Source organism: Triturus cristatus, chromosome 8, assembly GCF_964204655.1.
Source record: "Triturus cristatus chromosome 8, aTriCri1.1, whole genome shotgun sequence".
In the NCBI taxonomy this organism is placed as follows: Eukaryota; Metazoa; Chordata; class Amphibia; order Caudata; family Salamandridae; genus Triturus; species Triturus cristatus.
Window position 1 is genome coordinate 6,213,902 of NC_140591.1, and position 24,127 is coordinate 6,238,028.

At 49.3% G+C, this 24,127-nt stretch overlaps 1 protein-coding gene across 2 annotated transcripts in view; it reads left to right on the forward strand.

The window, feature by feature from the left end:
* Nucleotides 1–24,127, forward strand: part of WDR3 (WD repeat domain 3) — a 184,381-nt gene that overhangs the window by 108,887 nt on the left and 51,367 nt on the right. For both annotated transcript variants that reach the window (XM_085620704.1, XM_085620705.1), the window contains exons 16-21: nucleotides 2,438–2,494; nucleotides 2,889–2,989; nucleotides 10,168–10,279; nucleotides 14,265–14,399; nucleotides 16,055–16,105; nucleotides 20,083–20,148. In XM_085620704.1, the coding sequence (XP_085476830.1) occupies nucleotides 2,438–2,494; nucleotides 2,889–2,989; nucleotides 10,168–10,279; nucleotides 14,265–14,399; nucleotides 16,055–16,105; nucleotides 20,083–20,148 (522 nt within the window). The remainder of the gene's footprint in view (nucleotides 1–2,437; nucleotides 2,495–2,888; nucleotides 2,990–10,167; nucleotides 10,280–14,264; nucleotides 14,400–16,054; nucleotides 16,106–20,082; nucleotides 20,149–24,127) is intronic.

Sequence of the window (24,127 nt, forward strand, 5' to 3'; positions counted from 1 at the left end):
CTTCATCGCCCACCATTGTGGCAAGCTTCATCGCCCACCATCGTGGCAAGCTTCATCGCCCACCACCGTGGCAAGCTTCATCGCCCACCATCGTGGCAAGCTTCATCACCTATCATCGTGGCAAGCTTCATCACTGGGTCTTCTCACCCTGTCTGTAGAGATACATTCTTTATAAATGTTATTTGTGATTTTTATCCATGACCAACAGTTTTCATAAGTATAAAATGAGCACAGCGTAGCATCGTATCAAAGATCGGTCAGCAGGAGGACTTTGTTGCCAACTCCATTCCACAAGTTCCCGCCCTGCTGTGCTCGCCCACCCTCTCTCACTCCCCCCCTCCACCCACGCATGTCCTACTGGCCCCCCCTGCCCAAGAGTCCCCCCTTGAGCTGTGTTCTATTCACCTGGAGATCCATCAAACTAGTAGCCATCTCCTCCCAAAGGTCCGGCTCTCGTTCCTCATGGTCGCCCATCCTCGCCCCACGGAGTCGACGTTCGTCAGTGATGGTCTATTCATGTTAATCACCCCCCAGGCTCGTTATCTAAGGACAGTTGAGGGTGGAGAGGGAATGTATTTTCACAATCCTGCGGCTCCAAGTGTATTCTGCACTTTGCGCCCCTTCTTTTTTCAGTAGATATTTGACTGGATGGGCCCCAGAGATGGGAGCTCTTTGCAGAGAACTTTTTCTTGATGTCAAAATTAGTTTATAGATGGGCGATCGTCCAACTAAAAATGTTAAAACGCTCTGCAGGTCAACAGAAGCAAGTTTATCAAGTTTGTCTACAGTAAGATTGAAATAAAAGTGAATTAAGGGAACTTTATTTAGTATAATAGAGATAAAACTCCGCTCTGCCAACCTGATGACATGTCATGTTGTAATTGAAATAACCTCGTTAATGTGCTTTAAAAACATAAACGGAGGATGTTTGAGGATTACAGTTGTTTTTCTCATCCTCTGGTCAACATGTTTCGGCCACTTTATCAGAAGCCCTTTATGGATATATGGCCTTACAGACCTAAGGATCCTGTTAGCAGTATCCTAACCCTTGAATGAAATGTCCTAAACGCAGGGGTCTAAGGTGTGGAGTATGTGTCATGTAGATGCATTTGAAAGTGCACACAGAAATGACATGAGCTAGAAATTGATCGTAGAAATGCTTATAATTGAACTAAACCAGTCCTTTAATAGTCACACACATCAGGAGACGATCAGCTGTTTCACCCAGATCTCCTGTTGTCCTGGCCTTCAGTTGATGGTGGTGTGCATGGGTTGAGGGCGGTTTAGAAGGTGGTGAACGGGTGCGGTTTACCTGTGCAGAATGTTTTGTGACGCGCTTCTGCCTTGAGCTGGAAAGAGACTGCAGGTGTGAATAGTCTCCTAGAATGCAATGATGCGGCATTCAAAGCAGAATTAAAAAAAAGAATTAAATAAACCTTGGGACGGGCCCTGTTTTATCCGGTTCTTGCTGTAAATGGAGTCTATGCTGTCACTGAGGACAGAGCATTAGGACAACCCTTCCAGCTTTGTTTGGGTTCATTCAAAATGGATGCTGCCTAATGATGTGAATGGGCTGCTAAAGCAGTGGAGAAGATTCTAACAGAAATGTGGCTAACAAGAGCATGCCCGTGTGGGGGGAGTGGCGTTACACGGACTTCAGTGTCTTCGTTTGTGCAACAACCGTCTGTTATAGCGAGCAGCTGTTCACCAGTTGAGGGATCTCAGCCCATGAATGGTGCAGGAGCAGGCTGGATCGTGGTTGAGGAATCGTGGCTCAGGCCCCTTGATGTTGAGGAGTAGTGCTAAAGGTTGTTTCCCGTGCTTATGCACCGTCTGTGCCTTATGCACCGCATGTGTCTTATGTACCTCGTCTGCTTTCTATACTCTACACACTTTATACACTGTTTGTACTTCAAATACAGTCTGATCTTTATATAGCATGTGTTCCCATTCTCCTCAAACTGTCCTTCCACTCCTGGTACCTGCCTCGCCGTCACTTCCTCTCCTCTGCGCTTCCGCCCAGTAACCCTTCCCATTCTCATGTTCTTGCCACACCACAGCCCATACTGGACCCAACCAAACTAGACTTTCCTCTTGTGTACATGTGATTGTTTTACTCTCATCCTATTCTGTGCTAGCTGAAGCATGTCTTCTCTTGTATGTACACTTCGCAGATACACTAGGGTTGAGTGCGTTGCATAAGAATGCTAAAATAAATGCTGTGTAACGGGTGTGTGGCAGCAGGCGAAGAAAACCATTAAACAATTGCCTTATAGCCAAATGCAGAGATGGAAGGTCCTATCCATGTCCAGTGTTTATCAACTCTCTGTCTCTGTGACTGCTTGATTCTGACGCCGATGGATTCATTTCTCACCACTAAGGTCAGTCCTTCGTGGCAGCTCGGATAAGATTGGTGAACCCTCTCTTTCCTTTGCAGTTCTTTCTCTCTCTCTACGGACACAAGCTCCCCGTCCTCTGCATGGACATATCCCACGTAAGTCATTAACTGATCTCTTAAAAGTAGTACTGTGTGTACTTGAACTTGTGCTGTTAAGTGATCAATTGTGTTTAATGATTAGTTCTGATGTAAATGTTGATTTAGAAATGGATTCCTTCTGATGGTGTTACTTTCCCCTCACCCCGTAGAGGACTTTGGGTTTTTAGAAATGATTCTTGAAAGCCTAGGTATCTATCCTGTGCGTATACTCTTTGCAGTGCGGTGGCATTACCCATTGTGGTATCATTTTGCATGTTTTTCAATAGAGGGATTATATTTGTGTTGGGAGTGGTCATATTTTCGTTATTGCCTTCTTAGATTTTTGTCTTGCCTTGTTTGTGCAGTTCAGTACAGGGTCTAATCCTGTGTCGTGATGCGTTTCTTCACACAGGACAGCGCCCTGATTGCCACCGGCTCTGCGGACAGAAATGTCAAGATCTGGGGGCTGGACTTCGGGGATTGCCACCGCTCCCTCTTCGCTCACGAGGACAGGTGGGAAGCCAGGAGGGTCTCTGCTCATTGGTTGAGCTTCATACCTCGCTGACCAATACAGACTGGATATAGCCCTAGTCCTGAGTTCCCTCCTCTGGAAGCCGCCTCTGGATAGGTCATATCACTAGGTGGCGACACTGTGCACAGACTCCAGAGATTCCCCCACGAGTGTACGGGGCTCAGTGTAAACCAAAGTGCTTTATTAGTGCTAGTGTGGGTGAGCAGCCTTAGGCCTAACACAGAGGCGTGCAAGACATTTGTTGTGCGCACTTTGACTAATAAATGACACACAACTCAAAAAGGAGATCCACACCAATTTTAGAAAAATAAGCATCTTTCAAGATAATTATTATAAGACCAAGAAATGCGTAAAAGGGTAAGTACGTTTTTTAGTAAGAATACTTTACCCTTTAAAAAGTGACCACTTGTTAACCTATGGGAGGAAAAAGAATGTAGTTTTTCAGGTCAGTACACAACTTACAGATCCAGTCTTCAGGGTGTCAGGACAATACCAGTCCAGGTTCAAATTGGTACCAAGTATCCCCACCATCAGCACAGGGGCGGCCGGGTGCAGAGGTCAAATTTGGGGTCAGGCGCCCTATGTTAGCCAATGGAGACTGGGGGTGATTGAAGATGCACTGCTCACAGGTGAGGAAACCGGTGTCAGGGGTTGATCTCCTGGAGTTAAGGTAAGCACCGAGGGCGCTACAAGGCAGCACTTAACTTACACCCTCAGCGGCATAGGGGTGGCGGGGTGCAGAGTGCCAACACCGCTTCAGGCGCCCAATGCAATTCAGGGAGATCAGTTTTGGAAAGGGGCTGCAAGCTTGGGCCTGGAGGGTGCCCAAAGCAATCCCAACAGCTGCCCAGGTAAGTAGAGATCCTAGGGGACGTAGGGACACCAATGATTGAGGTCCCCAAGGCCCAGGGGTTTCAGGTGCAGGGGTATCCTAAGACGTCGGAAATGTCTTACCTGACAGGTCACAGTCGATGAGAGTCTTCGATGTGATGCTGCAGGCGTCGAGGTGGAGTCCAGCTCAGATCAGCCCACGGTGGACTCTGGCTAAGAATCGCTGGGGAACCTTTGCAGGACCAGTGGGCCACTTGGACTCGGGCCGTGGGCATCGGGTGCAGAGGTGGGTCCGGCGGTGGATTTGCGGTTCCTCAGGGTTGAGCTCCTTTTCTTTAAAGTTGATTTCTTCTGGACATGTCCACTGGCCACGGGAGATCTTGATCTTTGACTAAGGCCGGCTGTCCTTCCAAGGCTTTGGATGTCGCTGGGCTACAGAACAGGTAGTCTGTTGGCACAGGATCGTTGAGGGCTGCAGACAGGCCGGTAGGGCTGGAGCCAAGTAGGTGTCTGCAGTCTTCTCTGCTGGTGCAATGCTGTGGTGTCTAGCTCTTCTTAGGTCATCAGGATTCTGATTTCAGGGTTTGGGGGAGCCACCTAAATACTAAATTTAGGGGCATTACAGGGTAGTAGCAGGTAGGGACCAATGGCTTCCTTACCTGGGGTGTCTTCACCCTCTATTATGCCACCCCTAGCCCTGAATGGATAAGTACCACCATCTTCAAGATGGTGGACTCTGAAAAATGTGCTTTACTTCACCTCCTACCACCTGAGGAGTGGAGTTGGCGAAGGGGGGCACACCTCCTATTCCCACTTGGGTTTCACACCAGTTCTTCCACTAAAAGTGGGGGTTTGAGCCAGGGGGTGACCATCTGCTGCTAGCAGCGGTGGCTCGTGTCGCATTGCAAAGGCGGCAAGGACTTTGAAGCTTCCCTCTCGAGCACTGTGCCCATCCTGGTGCAGGAGGTGTGGTACCTCTGCCCTGGATGTGCTTTGTTTCTGTCCTCAGAGAGCAGGGGCTCTCCACCCAGGGGTCCAGAAACATGTCTGGTGGTGGCAGGCTGACTAAAGCCAATCAGAAACCACACCACCATTGGTAGGTTTTCAGGTGGCACCTCTGAGGTGCCCTCTGGGTACAGGTTTCAATAAACCCTACACTGGCATTAGTGTGGGTTTATTGAGAGGAGTGGCTTGTTACCAAACACACTTTTGTTCAGTGAAACCATCATGGTGCTGGGGAAGTAGAGCTGTCGAGTTTTCACCCATGTACTCAATCTCTTCACTGGAACTTACAACATTAAGGAATAGAATTAGATATTGTAGGGGTATATCTGCTCATGCAGATATGCCCACACCTGAGATATAGTGCACCCAGCCTTAGGGCTGGTACAGCCCGCTAGAGGGGTGACTTACTCGTGCCTTCGGTAATGCTTCTTTGACATGGCACACGGGCAGTGTGCCACGTCGACGTTGTCTTTTTTGTCTGCACCAAGGCTTGCCCGCTGCAGTGGCGGTTTGCATGGCCCAGGGGGGATGTCCCTTCAATGCAATGCCCTAGGTACCCAGGGACTGTTTCCTAGGGTCATACAGGGGGTCTGAAGGGCCAATCATGGTACAGTTTTAGGGAAGAAGCTCTGGCACAGGGGACCCGGATCGCACGGACCTTGTGCACTTACAATTGAAACGACATCACTTTCACTTTCAAAACCTGGAAAATGATCTTTATTTAAAAACGTACTTGCCTTTTAACATACATCTTGGTCTTAAAATACATCTTGAAAGAAGCCTATTTTTATAAAATTGGAGTGGAGTCCTGTGTCCCTTATTGGTCAGTGTTGTGCAATAAATGTCTTACACTCCTCTGTGTTAGGCCTCAGGCTGCTCGATCACCCTACCACAAATAGAGCACTTTCGGTTTACATTGAGCCCTCTGCACTTCTGAGGACCTCTCTGGACCCTCTGCATGATATCGCCACATAAAGAGCCAGCTTCCTGCAGTGTTTGAGGGCGTTGTCTCAGGTAACAGAAGTATTATATTTTTTGGGGCCTTATCTGAAAACGGGCCAGGGCTGGTCTAGATGTTTGATTGGTGGGAATAGACTGTACGGTTGGCATCCGACCACGCCTTCAGATGCCAAACTCTACTTGTGTACAGCCGACTGCCTCTTCGAACCTCTGGGTGCAGAGCCAATGAATTAAATAACAAGCATTGAAAATGCAATAGGTCGCGCCTTTTATTAAGTTAAAGCCATTTGCTTTGGTTTGCTATACCATACCATTAGCAAAGCAAATGGCTTTAACTTAGTTAAAGGCGAGACCGGTTGCATTTCCAATTCCACTGCTGATCTTAAGGTCTCATCTTCCCCGCCTATATTCAAAAATTCTAAATCTAAAATGAAATAAATTAGAAACTGAATTTTCTTACTCTCTTAAAAACTCAATCTTAGGCTGAATGAAAATTGAATACATCTGCGAGCTTTCAACTTCAGATTGTTGGTTCTACTAGACCTGGAGGTATCAAACCAGACAGAAAACTAAACCTTAGAGTCCACATTAAAAATCCGCCAAATAGGGCAGTTCTTGACACAGACTTCTCCATAAGTGAAAACGTTTACTACCATCGAAGGAAGTACAACTGGCTCTACAACCGCTTGTCCTTTCCCCCCTTACAATGGAAATGCTCCTCACTGGACTTCCAAATTTAAGCCTTGCACCTCTAAAGACGAGGCGGGCTTATTTACAAGCGCCTTGCGCCACCGGTGCATCACTTTTAATATGGGAAAAAGTGACGCACTGGTGTCGCAAGGGGCTTGTAAATAAGCCCCGGGCTTGCATGCTGCAGCTGGGCTTGTCTCAAACTCATGCAAATACGGCCACATCAAAACTGCCCTTTCTTCAATAAAATGACTTCCAATTGACGCAAGATGTATTCACAAACCTGAATACTTCCAAGATATTCCTGCAGAAATTGACCATTTTTGGGGCTCCTCTAGGGTCAGAATGAAAACTAACCTTTGCCTTCAGAGCAAACTCGCCCGTTCCAGTGCGGGGCATACGCTTCAGGTATGGATTTCACTATCTGAGTCTATCACGCTGCCCATTCCAGCACAGGGCATACGCTTCAGGTATGGATTTCACTATCTGAGTCGATCACGCTGCCCAACGCTTTTGACTGATTGCGGCGTTTTCTAATTTATCAGACAGATACCTCGAAACCTGATATGCCATAAGCATCCAAACGGGATTTGATCTCTGTTTCAGCAAGCAAGTACGCCTAATCCATGGCAATATTTTAGGGCGATGCAATTTACCATTTGCAATATTGATTTACTGGTGTTTATGCACACAAATACATCCAAACTACGGCACTACTTCCAGATGTAGCTTTTACTATTTGCATTCTGTGACTGGCCTTTACCTTCCAAGTCGACAACACTCGCTATTCTGTGCTTTCACAGGCGGTGCTATCTGCTTGTGCACCGCTTATATAGTCAGAGGTCGAACTGCACGGGTTCTACGAAGAACTATGTTTCCAATCATTTTTAATTTTATGAAAAAAATCCCCATACTTCTTGTCAAATAAGAACTGTTCGGGCAGGGTCAATGGTGACCTTGTGTTGCCTCCGGCTGAAAGAAAAGAAGTGGGTCTCCTGCACTTTAAAGATTAGCTGCATTATATTGTATATGCAGTTACTCTCTGTGGAAGTCCAACAATGTATCATTTTTTTTTAATCAATCTGACCTCTCCTCGACTCTCACGGACGCTGCACCCAGTTTGCTTTCCTAGAGGCCTGGACTGCTGTATATACTGTATTTTAAGATGCATAAAATATGAGACGCTCTGACCAACTCGGAGGCCTTGTTCGCGGCGTATAGTTTCCTGAATAAATAAATGTTCAGCCGGATACGATGTGCTTTAAAGGCCATTGCTCCGCGGATTGGGTCCACTGGAAAGGTCCCTGTTTAACCTGTAAATCACAGGCACTGAGCCGAAGCCAGCTCGGGTGGCTAATGCACCGGCAGGCGAGATTGGCGCATGGCCCGCAGATCACAGGTGTCAATGCTTGTGTTTTTGCTCAATGAATGGATGCGGCGGCTGCTAAGATTTGTTTGGGTTACCTGCAGGTCACAGGTTTGAATGCTGACACAATGCAGACTACAGGGGGCGGGAGAGCCATCTCCCCCCACCCCACACTTCATCAGTGACCTCAAAAGAAGCAGCCGGGGCAGTTTGCAAAAAAAGGGGGCAGGGAAGCACTTTACATCTCCTTTTCGCTTCCTGGGACCCTAGCCCTCCTCCCCCCCCACCCCCCCTGCATGGGGGTTCCTCTTGAGAAGAGGTGGGTGGGGACAGACAAAGCGAGGAGGGGGAGAAAGGAGGGGCGGCGGGGGAGTTAATGGTAAGACTGGATAGGTGAAACAGCAGGGGCAGATGGGGGACAGATGTGGTCAAACTGGAACAGTGCGGAGGGGTATCAGTGCGTTTCTTTGTGATCTCTGCTCCGTTTGTTTGGGGGGGTCCCGTGTTTAAAGCTCCCTTGTACCATTGCCACTGCTTCCGCATCCTGCCATGGCTGAATCAACATTGCACCATGAAGCTTCAGAATCGGCGATCAACCAAACAAGAGGGTGGTGTGGGGATTGGAGATCGAGAATGAGAGTAGCGACGATGTAGAGACAAGCGAAACAGGCAAAGCGATTCATTTAATACAAGAGAAGTGAGCAGACCGAGTTACTCATCAAGGACATGCACAGAGAGCGACCCGAAAGCACACAGGTAGATTCCGGCTAATGTGGCTAGAAACCTTTGCTGGGGAAGCCGGGTATCAGCCATGGTAGGGGGGTAGGAGCAGAGGCTCAGAAACTCGAGCTCTTCGTCCACAGGACAGCCAACGTGCCACCTGGGAGTCTGCAGCAGGGCACTGGGCAGACGTGGTGTCTGGGTTACAGCAGTCTATGGAACGCGCGCACGCCTTAGGAGGCATGGCCATCGCCCCAGAGAAATGAGAAGGACTCGAGCAAAAACACAGTGTAACGGAACTCCTTCTGTAATCAATGTTGCCAGTTACAACGTGGGAACAGCAATGCATTATGCGATGTGGCGTTTAAGTTGAAAACGTCATGATCCGTCCCCACTGACTGCAGGGGCCCTTAGCGACTCGCCAGGCTGTGGCTGGCTAGTCATCGCCAAATGTAATGAAGAAATGCTGGAAACACTGGACGGAGAATATATTGGTATGCCTCATATAAAACACCTCACGAACGGCGCATGGAGTGCGCGGAGAGCAGTTCTATCGGCCCGTGTTGAGACCTCGTCTCGCGCTGCACTGAAAACAAGCTGTCGCCATTGCGGAGAAGCTGTCTCCTTAATGGAAAAAAAAGTGCTTTCAATGACTAATGAAGGAGAGAGTGTTGCACCGCGAGTGAAAGATCAAATCCCAGGGGGCTTGCCTAAAAGGAGACAGGGTGGCAACAATCAGTGAGTGACATGCCTTCGGTGCAACCTTTGGCATAATTTGTGACGCAAAACGACGCGCACAAATCAAAACTTAAGGTGGAGCTGGGACGAGGCTTTTGGAATCGTATCGGTTCCAAAAAGCCTCTGCATGGCAGAGCAGCGCATGCGCTGCTTTCGCCAGGCCAAGAGCTAAAAACAGGACTGGGTATCAAGGGAACAGCTGGCCTATTTTTGGTTAACCCCACGGGAGAAGGAAAAGGCTCCAGAGATTGCGTTTCCTTGGAGGTGTCTTGTTCTCATCAATGTAGGTGTTTAGAAGGCTGAGCTTTTAGTCTTTTGCAAATGTGAGTGCTTTGAAAGATCAATGATCTGGGCCATGTTTTTACAAAGATTATTTGACAGTGGAGGATTTTGGTGCGAGAAATATGTCTCCTCTTCCTTGTATATTCTTTCTCACCACACCAAACTTTCTGAAAGTTTGTAAGGTTAATATAGAGGAGCAGTTCCTACTTGTTTTTGTGGGTAGGACGTTTGTCATTGAGGGGCAGAGTTCCCTGTATGTCTTATGAACAACAGGCGTGTGTCTGGCTATCGAGAAACCGTGCAGAGCTTCTGAAGCTTCTTAAATGTCTTCTCGGCTCGTGTGCGGTGTGAAAGTTCCGTCAGTAGCTTTAGAGCATTGCAGCATGAGTGAGGGAAGCGGTTTCATAGTGTATGGCAGGAAATAAAGTGATATTTCTGCACAGCCTCCGCTTATGCTGTACCTGTTGTATTAACTGCACTGATTTCGAGTCGGAGGATACTTTTACTGCCATTGGCTGCTGGTTTGGTGTTTGATATAACCTGGCGCTGTTTCCTTTCATCCTACAGTGTGATGTTCCTGCAGTTCTCGCCCAAGTCTCACCTTTTTTTCACTGCTGGAAAGGATCGCAAAATTAAGCAGTGGGATGCCGACAAGTTTGAGCACATTCAGACTCTTGAGGTACGCGTGTTGCATGTGGAGAGGATGACTTGGGAGTATCCAGTGCTGAGCACACGTGCTGGATGTGGAGTGCATGACTTGGTACTATCCAATGCTGAGATGAATGTTGCCGGCCTCTGGCGTGTTGTAGTACAAGGTGGAATGTGCTAAATCTAAGTCTTCCATGCAGCTTTGCATAGGGCGTTTTGTTGCAGTTGAGTTTGGTGGCAGTGTGGAGGCTCCAGATTGTAGACAACGTGTCGTTGATCAAGCTTCAGCGTGCTCTTTATTTAAATCGAACCTGGAGGAAACTCAATTTTAGGACATGGGGTGAATAAATAAAGTGCTAAATGTGTTAACACTTTGAGGTAAAAAAAAAAGTGGAGCGATCAATATCGATAAGTTATTTGAAGGTGAGGAGACTACAGCAGAAGAGCTTAAGGGGTAACAATATGGACGCTCGCACGTCAAAGAGATTTTCAGAATCTTAGAACTATTCTTGAGAGTACGGATCAATCTCAGAATTAGATGCCAATGCAATAGTCTTGGAACATGTAACAAGAACAGAGGAAGGCCTTCAGGAGGTTCATGCTGAATTTCCTTTTTTAATAATACGTATTGTACCTGGTCCTCTGGTTGAAAGGTGGAGATGACTCTGGGAGCGACGGTCCCATGACCCATTATGATAAGTGTTGAGTACGTTCCACCTGAACAAAGTCTACCTTTGCTGGGTTTGTTGGATACCAGTTGAACTGATTTAGAATCCTGGTTTCCCTCCTCTATTGTTTCAGTGGACAGCGACTGAAACCTGAAAATAATCCCTCCCTGCTTTACGGCCCCTTGGGCAATTTTATGTGAGGCCAGAGGGTTCCAGCAGTTAGTCATTATTTTCCTCTTTCAGAACGAGTGGAATCCCTGGGGCTGTTTTGGCCCCGCAGGGGCTGATCTGGCAAATGGTAGATGTTTTAAGGATACTCCAGCTCATCGTACTTTTAGGGCCAGTGCCAACAGAGCTATGGTTGGATGTAGTTTTATCTCATTCGAGCACTTAAACCGGTTTTCTTATTTCAAAGTGAAAGAAACTGTACATAGTGATCATTTGCCACTAACTGCGCACTTTGCTTATCTTCTGAGAACCGGGGAAGTGTGTCATTGAACTCTCCTCCCAGGATTTCTGCTCGCTCCTCTCCTGGGGCTCCTGATGTATCAGTACAGACCCAGCCTGACGCACCCCCTTAGTGGCTGATTTTAGATCCTCAGTAGTATGTACGGTTGTTTAGTATCGCAGATCGTACCATGCATTGCCTCATCAGTGAGGGCAGTGCCATCCGTTGAGGCACCTTTTTTCCATTGAGTCACCTCTTCCGGGTGTGTTCCTAAATCCTGAGGAGGTGCTTATCCCCTTAATAACATTATAGCCAAAGTCTAACCTAAGGTAGTTTTGAAAATGCTCAGGGAATGGTTATCTGATGAGGTTATTATTCCGTTGTAGGGGGGGGGGGGGGCTTTCAATGAACCCTTGTTCAGCCCTTTGGGAATTGCCCAAACATCTACAGATGTTGCTTAGTGTATATGTTGCCGCTTCAGGATTTTCTGGTCGCCTTCGATAGGATGCTTTGTGTGCACTGATGGCCAAACTCTGTGCATCGTTGATCCCTTCAGGATTACTAAGCATGTTACGAGTACTCTATAGTGACATCTGGGCCGCCCCTGTGCCACTGGTGGTGCTCACGTAACCCCTGGCCCTTGCTGACGTTTGGCATCCGAAGACTGGGATTGTAGGTTCAGTACTTAACTGTTTAACCGCAATATTGTTTTCCCCATAGGATAACATTGGACTGTGTTAAAAAGTTTCTGTTTCTTTTTCAAAGTAAAAAGTATTATTCATTAAAAACGTACTTACCTGATTATGAGGATCTTGGTCTTAAAATAAAGTCCAAGCAAAGAATAATTTTATAAAATTGGTCTGGCTATCCTTCTTGAGTCACGTGTCCATTATTGATGACTGTTGTGCAATAAATGTCTTCCACTCCTCTGTGTTCGGCCTAAGGCTGCTTGTTCACTACCACTAATAGAGCACTTTGTGGTTTACATTGAGCCCTGTTCTTTTAACTTTTGGAGAACCCCTGGACTCTGTGCACGGTAGAACCACCTAGTGATGATATCCTATGCAGAGCCAGCTTCCTACAGTGAGGTTGTGGAATAATGTGTAGCATGCAATTCCAGAAGAGTTTCGAGCTGCAAAATTGTTGTTACAGGCAGCTAGCTAGTTTCTCTCTGACCGACTTATTCAAATCAGCTGCGCTCCACAAAGTACCTCTGTTTCTCTTCTGATGCAGAACCCCCAATGTCGTATTTTTCTGAATAACATGCAAGTTGACGACTTTGGCCCACATTGCTGCTCTCAGCCAAGCGCCTGGACTTCTACACAGATCTCAGCCTGTCCTAAGAGTGTTCAAAGAAGGAAAACTAGATTGCGTTGTATCCGCTATACAGGATTAAACCAGTCTTCCCATCAGCAGTTTGTACCGCACGAGGAATGCCCTCTCTCATTTCAGGACTATCCTGCTCAATGGCTTCCTAGTGTCCATCTTTTTTCTTGTCCAAAGTCCTCAATAATGTCGCAAGCTAAGTTACAAACCCTTCTCCAACGCACTCTCCTGGATCTTCACGTGCTCTCAATTCCAGCACACATGAGTTCAAACCCATCTACACCAAGAAAGCAAGGGGCCCCTCTCCTACGTTGTTCACTGTCATGTCGCCCACTGCAAAGAGTGATGCTGCTGGGGAGCACCAGAGAGATCACTCTTACCCTTTTATATCTTCACTCACTAGAAAAATTCCCTCATCCTCTAATCTGAGAAAGACATCCATACGTGACACCTCCAGGAACAGACAATGTATATGTACGTGTGCACACGCTAATGCCCGGTTTATAGCACGGCGGCTCATACGAGTCCTCTCTTGCGAATACAAGTCTGATTTTAGTTTGGGCATAAACCAACATAAATTATATGCTAATAAAACATGCTTCATTTCCTCACTTTGACACCTGGCGACCTTTGTAGAGATAAAGCCCCAACAAATGCATGAAAATTAGGCAATATTTCCGACCGCTTCTCGTCTCTAAACCGAAATTTCCAAACTCTGTCTCTTGTTCTTTGCTACTCCATGTTCTAGGAAAATTCTTTCCAGCCTTCCAGTGTCCTTTCAGAAACCAATTGTTGTAGCTCTTGTGGCGTCCATATTAGATTACTGCAATGTTGTCTACCTGGGGCTCACGCACTACTTGACAAAGCGACCTCAGAGGATTCAGAATGCGGCATTTGACATCCTAAATCTGCCTCACTCAGGACATATAATTCAGCGTTTGACTCATTAGCACTGGCCGCCCATTCACAAAAGCACTTTCTGAAACATGTCTGTGCCATCAAGCCTTAAACCAAACCAGCCTCGATTCATTCACAAGCCTCTGGTGTAACACAGGCCAGCTCACAATCTTCGTTTCTCTGACTCCGATCTTTTAGTCATCAGGCGTATCAAAAGATCTTGCTGCGAGGGACAATCTTTTAGCTTCCTGGTGGTGCACACTCTGAATTTCTTACTGAAAACTGAGACACTTCAGGCTTTTAGGAAAGCCAGTAACACCTGGCTCTTTGCTACATCTGTCACATGGTCATTTCTCTGCAGACCGACACAGTGCCAGGATACCCCTGAGGTTGCTCTCTCACAACCCCTGTTTGGTATGAACATAAATACACATCCCTGCCTTGTACTCCGCATTAAATCCAAAGTGTAAGTGAATGTCAGTCTGTGCTTCTGTAGCCCTCATGTCTCGGTGCACCAGTCTCTCTACAGTGTTCTACTGTCGTCTGTGGCAAGTCAGCTATATCAATATGCCAAGTGCTTTCTGCTTTGCTGGTTGTGCCCCTGGGTGTTGGGATAGCACCTGTTTGCCTCAGGTTGGCTTTCCCCTTGTGCTGACAGGGTCTTCTTTATTGTGCAGGGACATCACCTCGAGGTCTGGTGTTTGGCAATCAGTCCTAATGGGGACCACATCGTGTCTGCCTCCCACGACAAGTCGTTGCGTCTCTGGGAGCGGACACGGGAGCCACTCATCCTGGAAGAGGAGCGCGAGATGGTAAGCAGAGGAGAAGGAGCTTGGTAAGGTTAAGGAGAGGAGTGTGGTAAGGAGAGGAGGAGGGGTCTGGTAAGGAGAGGAGGAGGGGTCTGGTAAGGAGAGGAGGAGGAGTCTGGTAAGGAGGGAAGGAGGAGTCTGGTAAGGAGAGGAGGAGGAGGAGGAGTCTGGTAAGGAGGGGAGGAGGAGTCTGGTAAGGGTAAGGAGAGTAGGTGGAGTGTGGTAAGGGTAAGGAGAGGATGAAGAGAATGGTAAGGAGAGGAGTATGAGCGTGGTAAGTGTAAGGCGAGGAGGAAGAGCATGGTGAGGAGTGGAGGAGGAGCTTGGTAAGGGTAATGCGAGCAGGAGGAGTGTGATAAGAGGAGAAGCATGGTAAGGGTAAGAAAAGCGTGGTAAGCAGGCCCGGACTGGCCGTAGCGGGCACCGGGCAATCCCCCGGTGCGCCGCATGGGTGGGGGCCGGTTTTGTTACAGGGCCGTTTTTGCAGCATAGCTGCAAAAGCGGCCCTGTAACTTAATCGGCCGAAAACCGGCCCTGGCAAAGAGCTCGGCGGCACCCCCAAGCCCCGGGGGGCCAGCCGAGCACTTTGCCATGGCCGGTTTTGGTTCCCAGTCCGGCCCTGATGGTAAGGAGAGGAGGAAGAGCATGGTAAGGATAAGGAAAGGAGGAGGAGGAGCATGGTGAGGAGAGGAGGAGGAGGAGGAGGAGTGCGGTAAGGGTAAGGAGAGCACGAGGAGTGTGATAGGAGGACCATGGTAAGGGTAAGAGGAGGAGGAGGAGCATGGTAAGGGTAATGCGAGCAGGAGGAGTGTGATAAGAAGAGGAGAAGCATGGTAAGGGTAAGAAAAGCGTGGTAAGGAGAGGAGAAGGAGCATGGTAAGGGTAGGGAAGAGATGAGCACGAGATGGTAAGCAGAGGAGGAGGAGCATGAAACAAGGGTGTGGAAGTGTACGGTAAGGCAGGGAGGAGGATAAGAGTGCATGGGAGAAGGAGCATGAAATGAGGGAAGGAAGAGTAGGGCATAAGTTAGTAAGGAAGGGAGGAGTCCCTGCTGCTGGGCACCGACACTCTTGAACTATCCTGCACGATCTCCATGCCCACCCTGCTGCTGCTCCATTATATACCACAGATCTGTAGCCGACGGTGCGTCTGACCATACAGTGCTTTGGCAGTGCTTTCATTGCAGTCTTTAAACACCATTACTAGTGCCGTAGTGACCCCACTGCTACGGCTCTCCCTCTTAAGGAGCACTGGCGTTAGCACTCTTGCGTTGGTCTCACAGCTGCACCAGAGGTGCAGTGCCTGCGCCCTTGTTTCTTCACTCCTGCAAAGCATCGCAGCTGCACCTCCTCACATGCCAGTATTCCATTTTCATCTGTCAAAGCTTCACTTCGACGCCCATCTTTTTCAGAGAGTGGTTGATTTCACAGCTCTAGCAGGGCTACCCCTCCAGCACCATTAACCCCCAGGCCTAGAGCTTTTCTGGTACACGTGCTCCTTTCCCACCTGTTGTGCCCGCCTGAGGTTTACCCTAAGTGCTCTTGCCTTAAACCCTATCCAGTCCCTTAGGCCCTACTGTGTCCCGTCCTTCATGGCTTGGCCGCGCCGCGCTGCGTGATCATGTCAGTGATGCTGCGTTTCTTTCCATCTCTTTGTAGCAGAGGGAAGCAGAGTTCGAAGAGAGTGTGTCGAAGGGCGGCGAGCCTGTGGTAAGTGACTGTCCACATACGTGGGACTCTGATGCTTTTGAAATTACTGAAGGAGAGGCATGCGTAATTCTGTGTATCTTTATAGAATGGCTTCTGTGACTGAAAGTCTGAGATTGCTTGTACCCTGCTTTACCAGGCAAGGACTTGTACACCCAGATCACCCACAAATAAGGGGCATTTCGGACTTGGCGATGGGCAGGTCGGGTGTTGGTGCTCTCGTTTTGCGGGTCAAGTGGGTGTGTGTGCTCTCACTTTGATGATCAGGTGGGGTCTGTGTGCTCTGACTGATGGGCAGGTGGGGTCTGTGTGCTCTCACATTGATGGGCAGGTGGGGTCTGTGTGCTCTCACATTGATGGGCAGGTGAGGTCTGTGTGGCCTCACATTGATGGGCAGGTGGGGTCTGTGTGCTCTCACATTGATGGGCAGGTGAGGTCTGTGTGCTCTCACTGATGATCAGGTGGGATCTGTATTCTCCGACTTTGATGCGCAGGTGGGATCTGTATCGTCTGACTTTGGGGAGGTGAGGTCTTTGTGCTCTGACTTTGATGGGCAGGTGAGGTCTGTGTTATCCTACTTTGATGATCAGGTGTGGTCTGTGTGCTCTCACTTTGGGCAGGTGGGGTCTGTATGCTCTGACTTTTGATAGGCAGGTGAGGTCTGTATGCTCTCACTTTGATGGGCAGGTGAGGTCTGTGTGCTCTCACTTTGATGGGCAGGTGAGGTCTGTGTGCTCTCACTTTGATGGGCAGGTGAGGTCTGTGTGCCCTCACTTTGATGGGCAGGTGAGGTCTGTGTGCTCTCACTTGATGGGCAGGTGAGGTCTGTGTGCCCTCACTTTGATGGGCAGGTGAGGTCTGTGTGCTCTCACTTGATGGGCAGGTGAGGTCTTTGTGCTCTGACTTTGATGGGCAGGTGAGGTCTGTGTGCTCTCACTTTGATGGGCAGGTGAGGTCTGTGTGCTCTCACCTTGAGGGGCAGGTGAGGTCTGTGTGCTCTCACTTTGATGGGCAGGTGGAGTCTGTATGCTCTGACTTTGATGGGCAGGTGAGGTCTGTGTGCTCTCACCTTGAGGGGCAGGTGAGGTCTGTGTGCTCTCACTTTGGGCAGGTGGAGTCTGTATGCTCTGACTTTGATGGGCAGATGAGGTCTGTGTGCTCTCACCTTGAGGGGCAGGTGAGGTCTGTGTGCTCTCACTTGGATGGCCAGGTGGAATCTGTATGCTCTGACTTTGATGGGCAGGTGAGGTCTGTGTTATCCTACTTTGATGATCAGGTGTGGTCTGTGTGCTCTCACCTTGAGGGGCAGGTGAGGTCTGTGTGCTCTGACTTTGATGGGCAGGTGAGGTCTGTGTTATCCTACTTTGATGATCAGGTGTGGTCTGTGTGCTCTCACTTTGATGGGCAGGTGAGGTCTGTGTGCTCTCACTTTGATGGGCAGGTGAGGTCTGTGTGCTCTCACCTTGAGGGGCAGGTGAGGTCTGTGTGCTCTCACTTTGATGGGCAGGTGGAGTCTGTATGCTCTGACTTTGATGGGCAGGTGAGGTCTGTGTGCTCTCACCTTGAGGGGCAGGTGAGGTCTGTGTGCTCTCACTTTGGGCAGGTGGAGTCTGTATGCTCTGACTTTGATGGGCAGATGAGGTCTGTGTGCTCTCACCTTGAGGGGCAGGTGAGGTCTGTGTGCTCTCACTTGGATGGCCAGGTGGAATCTGTGTGCTCTGACTTTGATGGGCAGGTGAGGTCTGTATGCTCTGACTTTGATGGGCAGATGAGGTCTGTGTGCTCTCACCTTGAGGGGCAGGTGGAATCTGTGTGCTCTGACTTTGATGGGCAGGTGAGGTCTGTGTTATCCTACTTTGATGATCAGGTGTGGTCTGTGTGCTCTCACTTTGATGGGCAGGTGAGGTCTGTGTGCTCTCACTTTGATGGGCAGGTGAGGTCTGTGTGCTCTCACTTGATGGGCAGGTGAGGTCTGTGTGCCCTCACTTTGATGGCCAGGTGGAATCTGTATGCTCTGACTTTGATGGGCAGGTGAGGTCTTTGTGCTCTGACTTTTATGGGCAGTTGAGGTCTGTGTTATCCTACTTTGATGATCAGGTGCGGTCTGTGTGCTCTCACTTTGGGCCGATGGGGTCTGTATGCTCTGACTTTGATAGGCAGGTGAGGTCTGTATGCTCTCACTTTGATGGGAAGGTGAGGTCTGTGTGCTCTCACTTTGATGGGAAGGTGCAGTCTGTGTGCTCTCACTTTGATGCGCAGGTGAGGTCTGTGTGCTCTCACTTTGGGCAGGTGAGGTCTTTGTGCTCTGACTTTGATGGGCAGGTGAGGTCTGTGTGCTCTGTATTTGATGGGCAGGTGGGGTATGTGTGCTCTCACTTAGATGGGCAGGTGAGGTCTGTGTTATCCTACTTTGATGATCGGGGGGTATGTGTGCTCTCATTAGGATGACCAGGTGGAACCTGTGTGCTCTCACCTTGATGGGCAGGTGAGGTCTGTGTGCTCTCACTTTGATGGGCAGGGAGGGTCTGTGTGCTGCCCTTTGATGGGAATTTCGTCTCTCTGTGCTGTCAGTTATGGGAGGTTAGGACTGTGTGTATGTTCTCCGTGTCACGCCTATGATGGTCTATGTGCTGTCATTGTGATGGACATGTGACTCCGTGGCTCACCTTCTGATGAAACACCCGGTTGCCATGACTCCTCCTTGTAATGGGCCACTTTTAATATCCATGCGCCTTTTTAGAACTTTCTCAAAGATATCAGTGGGAAGCGATGGTCCTAGTTGCTGGTGGCGGGAAGCCCGTGCTGTGTTGCTGTACCTCACCTCACTGTTTGTAAACCCAAGTTAACGTGAGGCCCTGAAGAGGATGTTTGTTGCTTGAAGGTGAACATTAGGAAATGGTGCCTCACTATTATTACTTTAATTATAAAGTTATTTGTTCTTTCGAAAATATGAGTTCTCTCCGGTGTATCTGCATGTTTCAGCCATTACCTGGGACAACAAGAATGTGCCACCAGAAAAGCCGGGCTCTCCCATGTGTTTGGGTGTTTTGGAGTTGTTTGCCTTTTGTGATGGAACAGTGTCCTCATTCGAAGAGCCTGTGTCTTCTTGCCTGTGTCTTCTCTATGAAAAGTGATCTTCTGAGCTGTGTTTCCTCCACGTGATGAGCCTGAAGTCTGTGTGCTTACATGTGACGAGCTTCTGACCTGTGTCTTCTCCATGTGGCAGGATCTTTGTACCTGTGTCTTCTCCATGTGGCAGGATCTTTGTACCTGTTTCTTCTCCATGTGACAGGATCTTTGTACCTGTTTCTTCTCCATATGACAGGATCTTTGTACCTGTTCCTTCTCCATGTGACAGGATCTTTGTACCCGTTTATTTTCCATGTGGCAGGATCTTTGTACCGGTTTCTTCTCCATGTGGCAGGATCTTTGTAGTTGTTTCTTCTCCATGCTACAGGATGCTGTGGCCAGTGGCTTCTCAAAGTTATGAGCCTGCTCTCCATGTATCATCCTTGTGATGAGATTTTGACCAGTGTCTCTTCCGAAGATGTGGGGTCTCCTCCATTTGATTTGCTCTTGTGATCAGAGTTTACTAGTGATCAGTCTGTGACCTGTGTCTCCTCCTTGTGATGGACGTTAGTGATCTCCTGATGGGGCTATCTCGTCTTTCTCGCTCGTGTGTTGGGGTCTTGTGACCTGTGTCTTCTCTGTGATGAGATTGCGATCTGTGTCTTCTCCACAGGATGCCATGCGACCTGTGTCTCTTCCTTGTGTTGGGCTTTGTTAATCTGCTGTCCCCCATGTGATTGCCTCTTGTTGTCTGTGTCTCCTCCATGTGATTGGGAGTTTTGATACGCAATGAGCAGGTATTCTTCGTGTGAAGGGTTTGTCGTGCCCTGTATTTCCTCCGTGTGGGGAGTTTTGAACCCATGTGCATCACTGTGTGGTTGGTACAGATGCTTATGTCTTGTCTTTTCCAGGTTGCAGGAGAGACACAAGGAGAAACTGGGCTGGCTGGAAAGAAGACCATTGAAACCGTGAAAGCAGTAAGGAATCCACCCTCTCTGACCTATTGCTTTCACCTGCCTTTTCTTTGTCTGCATAGTATGTGTTCTTCTTTCATTACTCCAATTGATTTCCTTTTTTCTTTCCTAACATGAATATTGTTTTTGGACTGATGTTTAAGGTTTACATCCGGCATGTGCGCTCTCTCCGCGTGTACTTCGAGAATTCCAGCCTCTTGGGTGCTGTAAAAGCGTCCTCTGCGGCCCTATTTCATGAGTGATGAATAGCTTGCGAGTTCTGAGCAGCATTAGTGCAGCCAACGACAGAGCACATAATGTCCTAAACTGGACAGTCCCTGTGGTTAGATGACCATGGAATTAAAGAGGTCCTGCAGCCTTTCTCCCCCTTATGCAAAAAGCTCTGTCCAGAGAGGCATGGGAAAGCCGGGGTCTGCGGACAAACTTGACTCTGCTCTTTCCAGCCGAGTAGAATCTCTTCAGAGAGACCCTGGAGGCGCTTCTGCCCTCTCATCATCTTAAGGATGTTTGTCCATAGAGGCAAGGGGTTGAAAGGCCCCGGTGGCTGAATTCTGCTTTAGCTTCAGACGGGTCTCCCTCCAGAGAGACATGAATTAAAGTAGCATCGATGTTTATGTCTATTCTTACCTCACCAGGAGCTGCATAGTGGTTTTGACCAGAGAGATTGATTAACAGCACCCTTGGACCCCTCCCCCTTCCTCTTTAGGCACCAGTATGTCAGTACTCGACTTTGTAACATGTCTGCCTGTACATGCACACGCTCTGCATACTTCTGCCATCTAGTGTTGGGCTCAGATATTTTCAACTTGTTTGTCTTTTAAGAAGTTTTTCGAGTCACGAGGTCTCAGCGCCTCTTCCTCCGATTGTAGGCGCTTATGGGCGCCGACTCCGCCGTTAGATTGTTTTTCTCTGCCTTCGGGTTCCGGCGTGATCCAGCCTGCTCCTGGTCTCCCAGTCTGTCGGTCGTGATCCAGCCTGCTCCTGGTCTCCGAGTCTGTCGGTTCCTCTCCCGGCCTAAGAGTCCATTGCCTTCCACCCTATGCGCGAAGACCCTTCAGTGCTTTTGTATTAACAGTGCCTAATCCACTCTCAGTCCTCGGGGCCCTTCGAGCATCAGATTACCCTTTGGAGAATGACAATGCTCCAGAGGTACTGGAATGGACACCTTATAAAAGATGTCTAGTGTGCCATTTTAAATACCCCTGGCCAAACCTCCACGCTATCTGCAAGCTTCGCCTCTCGCAGGACCATGACAAGCGACGCTTGTTCAGCGTTCCACAGCAGGAAGACTGTCTCAGCATCGAGACCGATGGTGGGCCCACAGTCGAATGGCCAACTCCTTTTCAGAAACGCTGGCTATCTTCAGCAAGGCTGATCCGCTCAGCACCTAGGAAGAGGGCGAAGCGCTGAATGACCTGCCTAGCTTCCAGGCACGCCAGCCAAGTCCACAGCTCATCGAATACGACGTCTTGGAGTCAGGTGAGGAGGAATTCCTGGAGCAAGAAGGGACACTGGAGGACGCTCCATCCATCTCAGTCGGCTCCGGTCCACACTTGTAGACCACGCCTCACGTGAATTCTGTCGATTCCCAAGCCATTCTCAGACTGCACATCGGAGCCGACCACCGTACTTCGGGGTGAATGATGTTAAGCCCTGTGCCAAACCTGCCGCCACCTCCAGGGGCGCCACCACCTTCAAGTTCTCTTCAGCACCAAAGCAAAAGGCATTGGACCAAGAAAGGACCCTTCTACGGGCCTTGACCCTCAGCCATCCATGAGTCCAAGGATACCTGTTGGGGCTGAACTCTCAAAACCTGGTCCATCATCAAAGCTGAAAGCGCTACCGGGAACGAAGCAGGCACCGTCGGTGCAGAAACCACCTTTAGATCCAAGACCCTCTGCCCTCGGCGTCGAGGAATGCCCCATCCTCCAGAGGCTGCAGCAGGAGCTGGACGAAAGACAGAGGAGGATCATCAGCCACCCACAGGCAAGATTTCTGCCATGGAGGAGACCCTGCCAAAGAAACGCAGGCTTGGCTTCGAGGAAGCCCTGCCATTGGACACTCCCCTGTATCAGGGGTCATCTCCGCCCAGATTCCTTAGTGGATACTACGGCTAGAAAGAGTGTCAGCCCAGCACACAGGAGATGCTCGGCCTCCAGACAAGGAGAGCTAGCAGATGGATGCTGCGGGGAAGAGAGTAACGGAGGGGGCAGCAAGTCACTGGTGCATCGCCACTTTAGTAGGCCTCCTTTCTCGCTCTAATAGAGCCCACAGAGGAGATGGAGGGGCTCGGTCAGCATCCCCCTGACCAGTATCGCAAACGGGGGGAGAGCGATCTCTAATGCAACCATCCCGTGCGGACCGGAAGCGGCAGATATAGCAGCCAGGGGAGTGGACACCTCAGTCATTCTTAGGTGCCTCTCTTGGCTACAAGCCAGGGGTGCAATAGCACCTCGTCAAGCTTCCATGCAATGGGGAGCACCGGCATTGACTCCAGGTTGACACCATGCTTGAAAAGATCAAGAAACGGCCAAGGCAATGGTGCCCTTCAGGTTCTTTCTGGGACTGGCTCCTCTCCAAGACAGTCGACAAGAGGCAGCTCAAACGCCACTTCCCTAGAAGCAACCCAGTCCTACTGTGTTCAGCAAGAGGGTGACCCCTCGCAGGGTGATGGGGGTTTCACTCAAGGCTCCTTTGGTGAGAACTGCTCCAAGGGCCGAGGTAGATGCACTCCTAGTAAGAGAGTCTCTACCGCCAACACTGATTTACCTCACACCTCCTCCCTCCTCCGATCACGCAGCTCTCGTCGAGGGAGACTCCAGGGATTTCTTCCCCGATGAGAGGAAATCACCACAGACTGGTTTTAGCAATCCTCGAGCACGGCTTCTGCCTGGAGTAATCCTAACCCCACCAAACATTCGCCCTCACACCCTCAGCCAGAACATTTCTCGCTATTACAAGAGGTGCGGGGCTCCTATCCAAAGGAGGCATCGAGTCAGAACCACAGCAGCACCTGGGCGAAACGGACCATCTATCGCCAATACTTCCTCATTCCCATGTAGGTCGGATCTCTGACCAATCCTGCCCTTTCGCCCTGGTAACCAATGCATCCTGTCAGAACATTTCCACAAGGTCACCCTACAGGATGTCATCCACCTCCTGCAGCAAGGCGCCTTCATGGCCACGCTGGACCCGAAAGACGCCTACTTTCACATCCTGATTCATCCAGCGGATTGCGCCCAGCTGTGGCGGAACAGCAGCAATATGTTGCAGGGCGGGCACGCCCTTTGCTGACCCATTACCACGGGTGACCATCACCATGGAAACATCTGTAGCCGGCTCGGGAGGACATCTTAATGACATGACAGTTCAACGTTTGTGGCCACCACATCAAGGTGTGGCGTAGGTGACAGAGCGACTGACTCCGGAGCGCAGGACTCACGGTTTGATCCCCAGTGGCAGCTCAGCACCATGTGACTCTGGACAGTAGCTCACTTAATCTTTCTCATGGCCCCAGCGCCTTGAAACCTTAAGGGGTGATGGAAGTTGTGCTTTACAAATATGTATTATTCATTTTTATTTATCGAAGGAGTCTCCACATCAGCCCCTTGGAACTGTTAGCCGTTCAACCTGCTCTGAAAGCCTTTCTTCTGCAGATTGAAGGTAAGGTAGTCCTTGTGCATTCAGACAACATGACTATCATATTTTATATGCTGAAACAAAGGGGCACAGACTTGCTTCAGGTGCCGGTCGTAGCTCAACACATTTGGCTTTGCCCCATTCATCACCGAGTTCATCTCCTGGCAGAGTGTCTGCTGGGAGTATACAGCGACTTTGCAGATCTGCTCTGCAGGACACAACAACAAGTCCCAAATGGGAACTCCACCCACAAATCCTACTCCCTTACTTTCGCAGGTGAGGCACCGCAGATATAGACCTTTTCGCCTTGTTTGAAAATGCTGCCTGCCCAAACTTCGCTGCC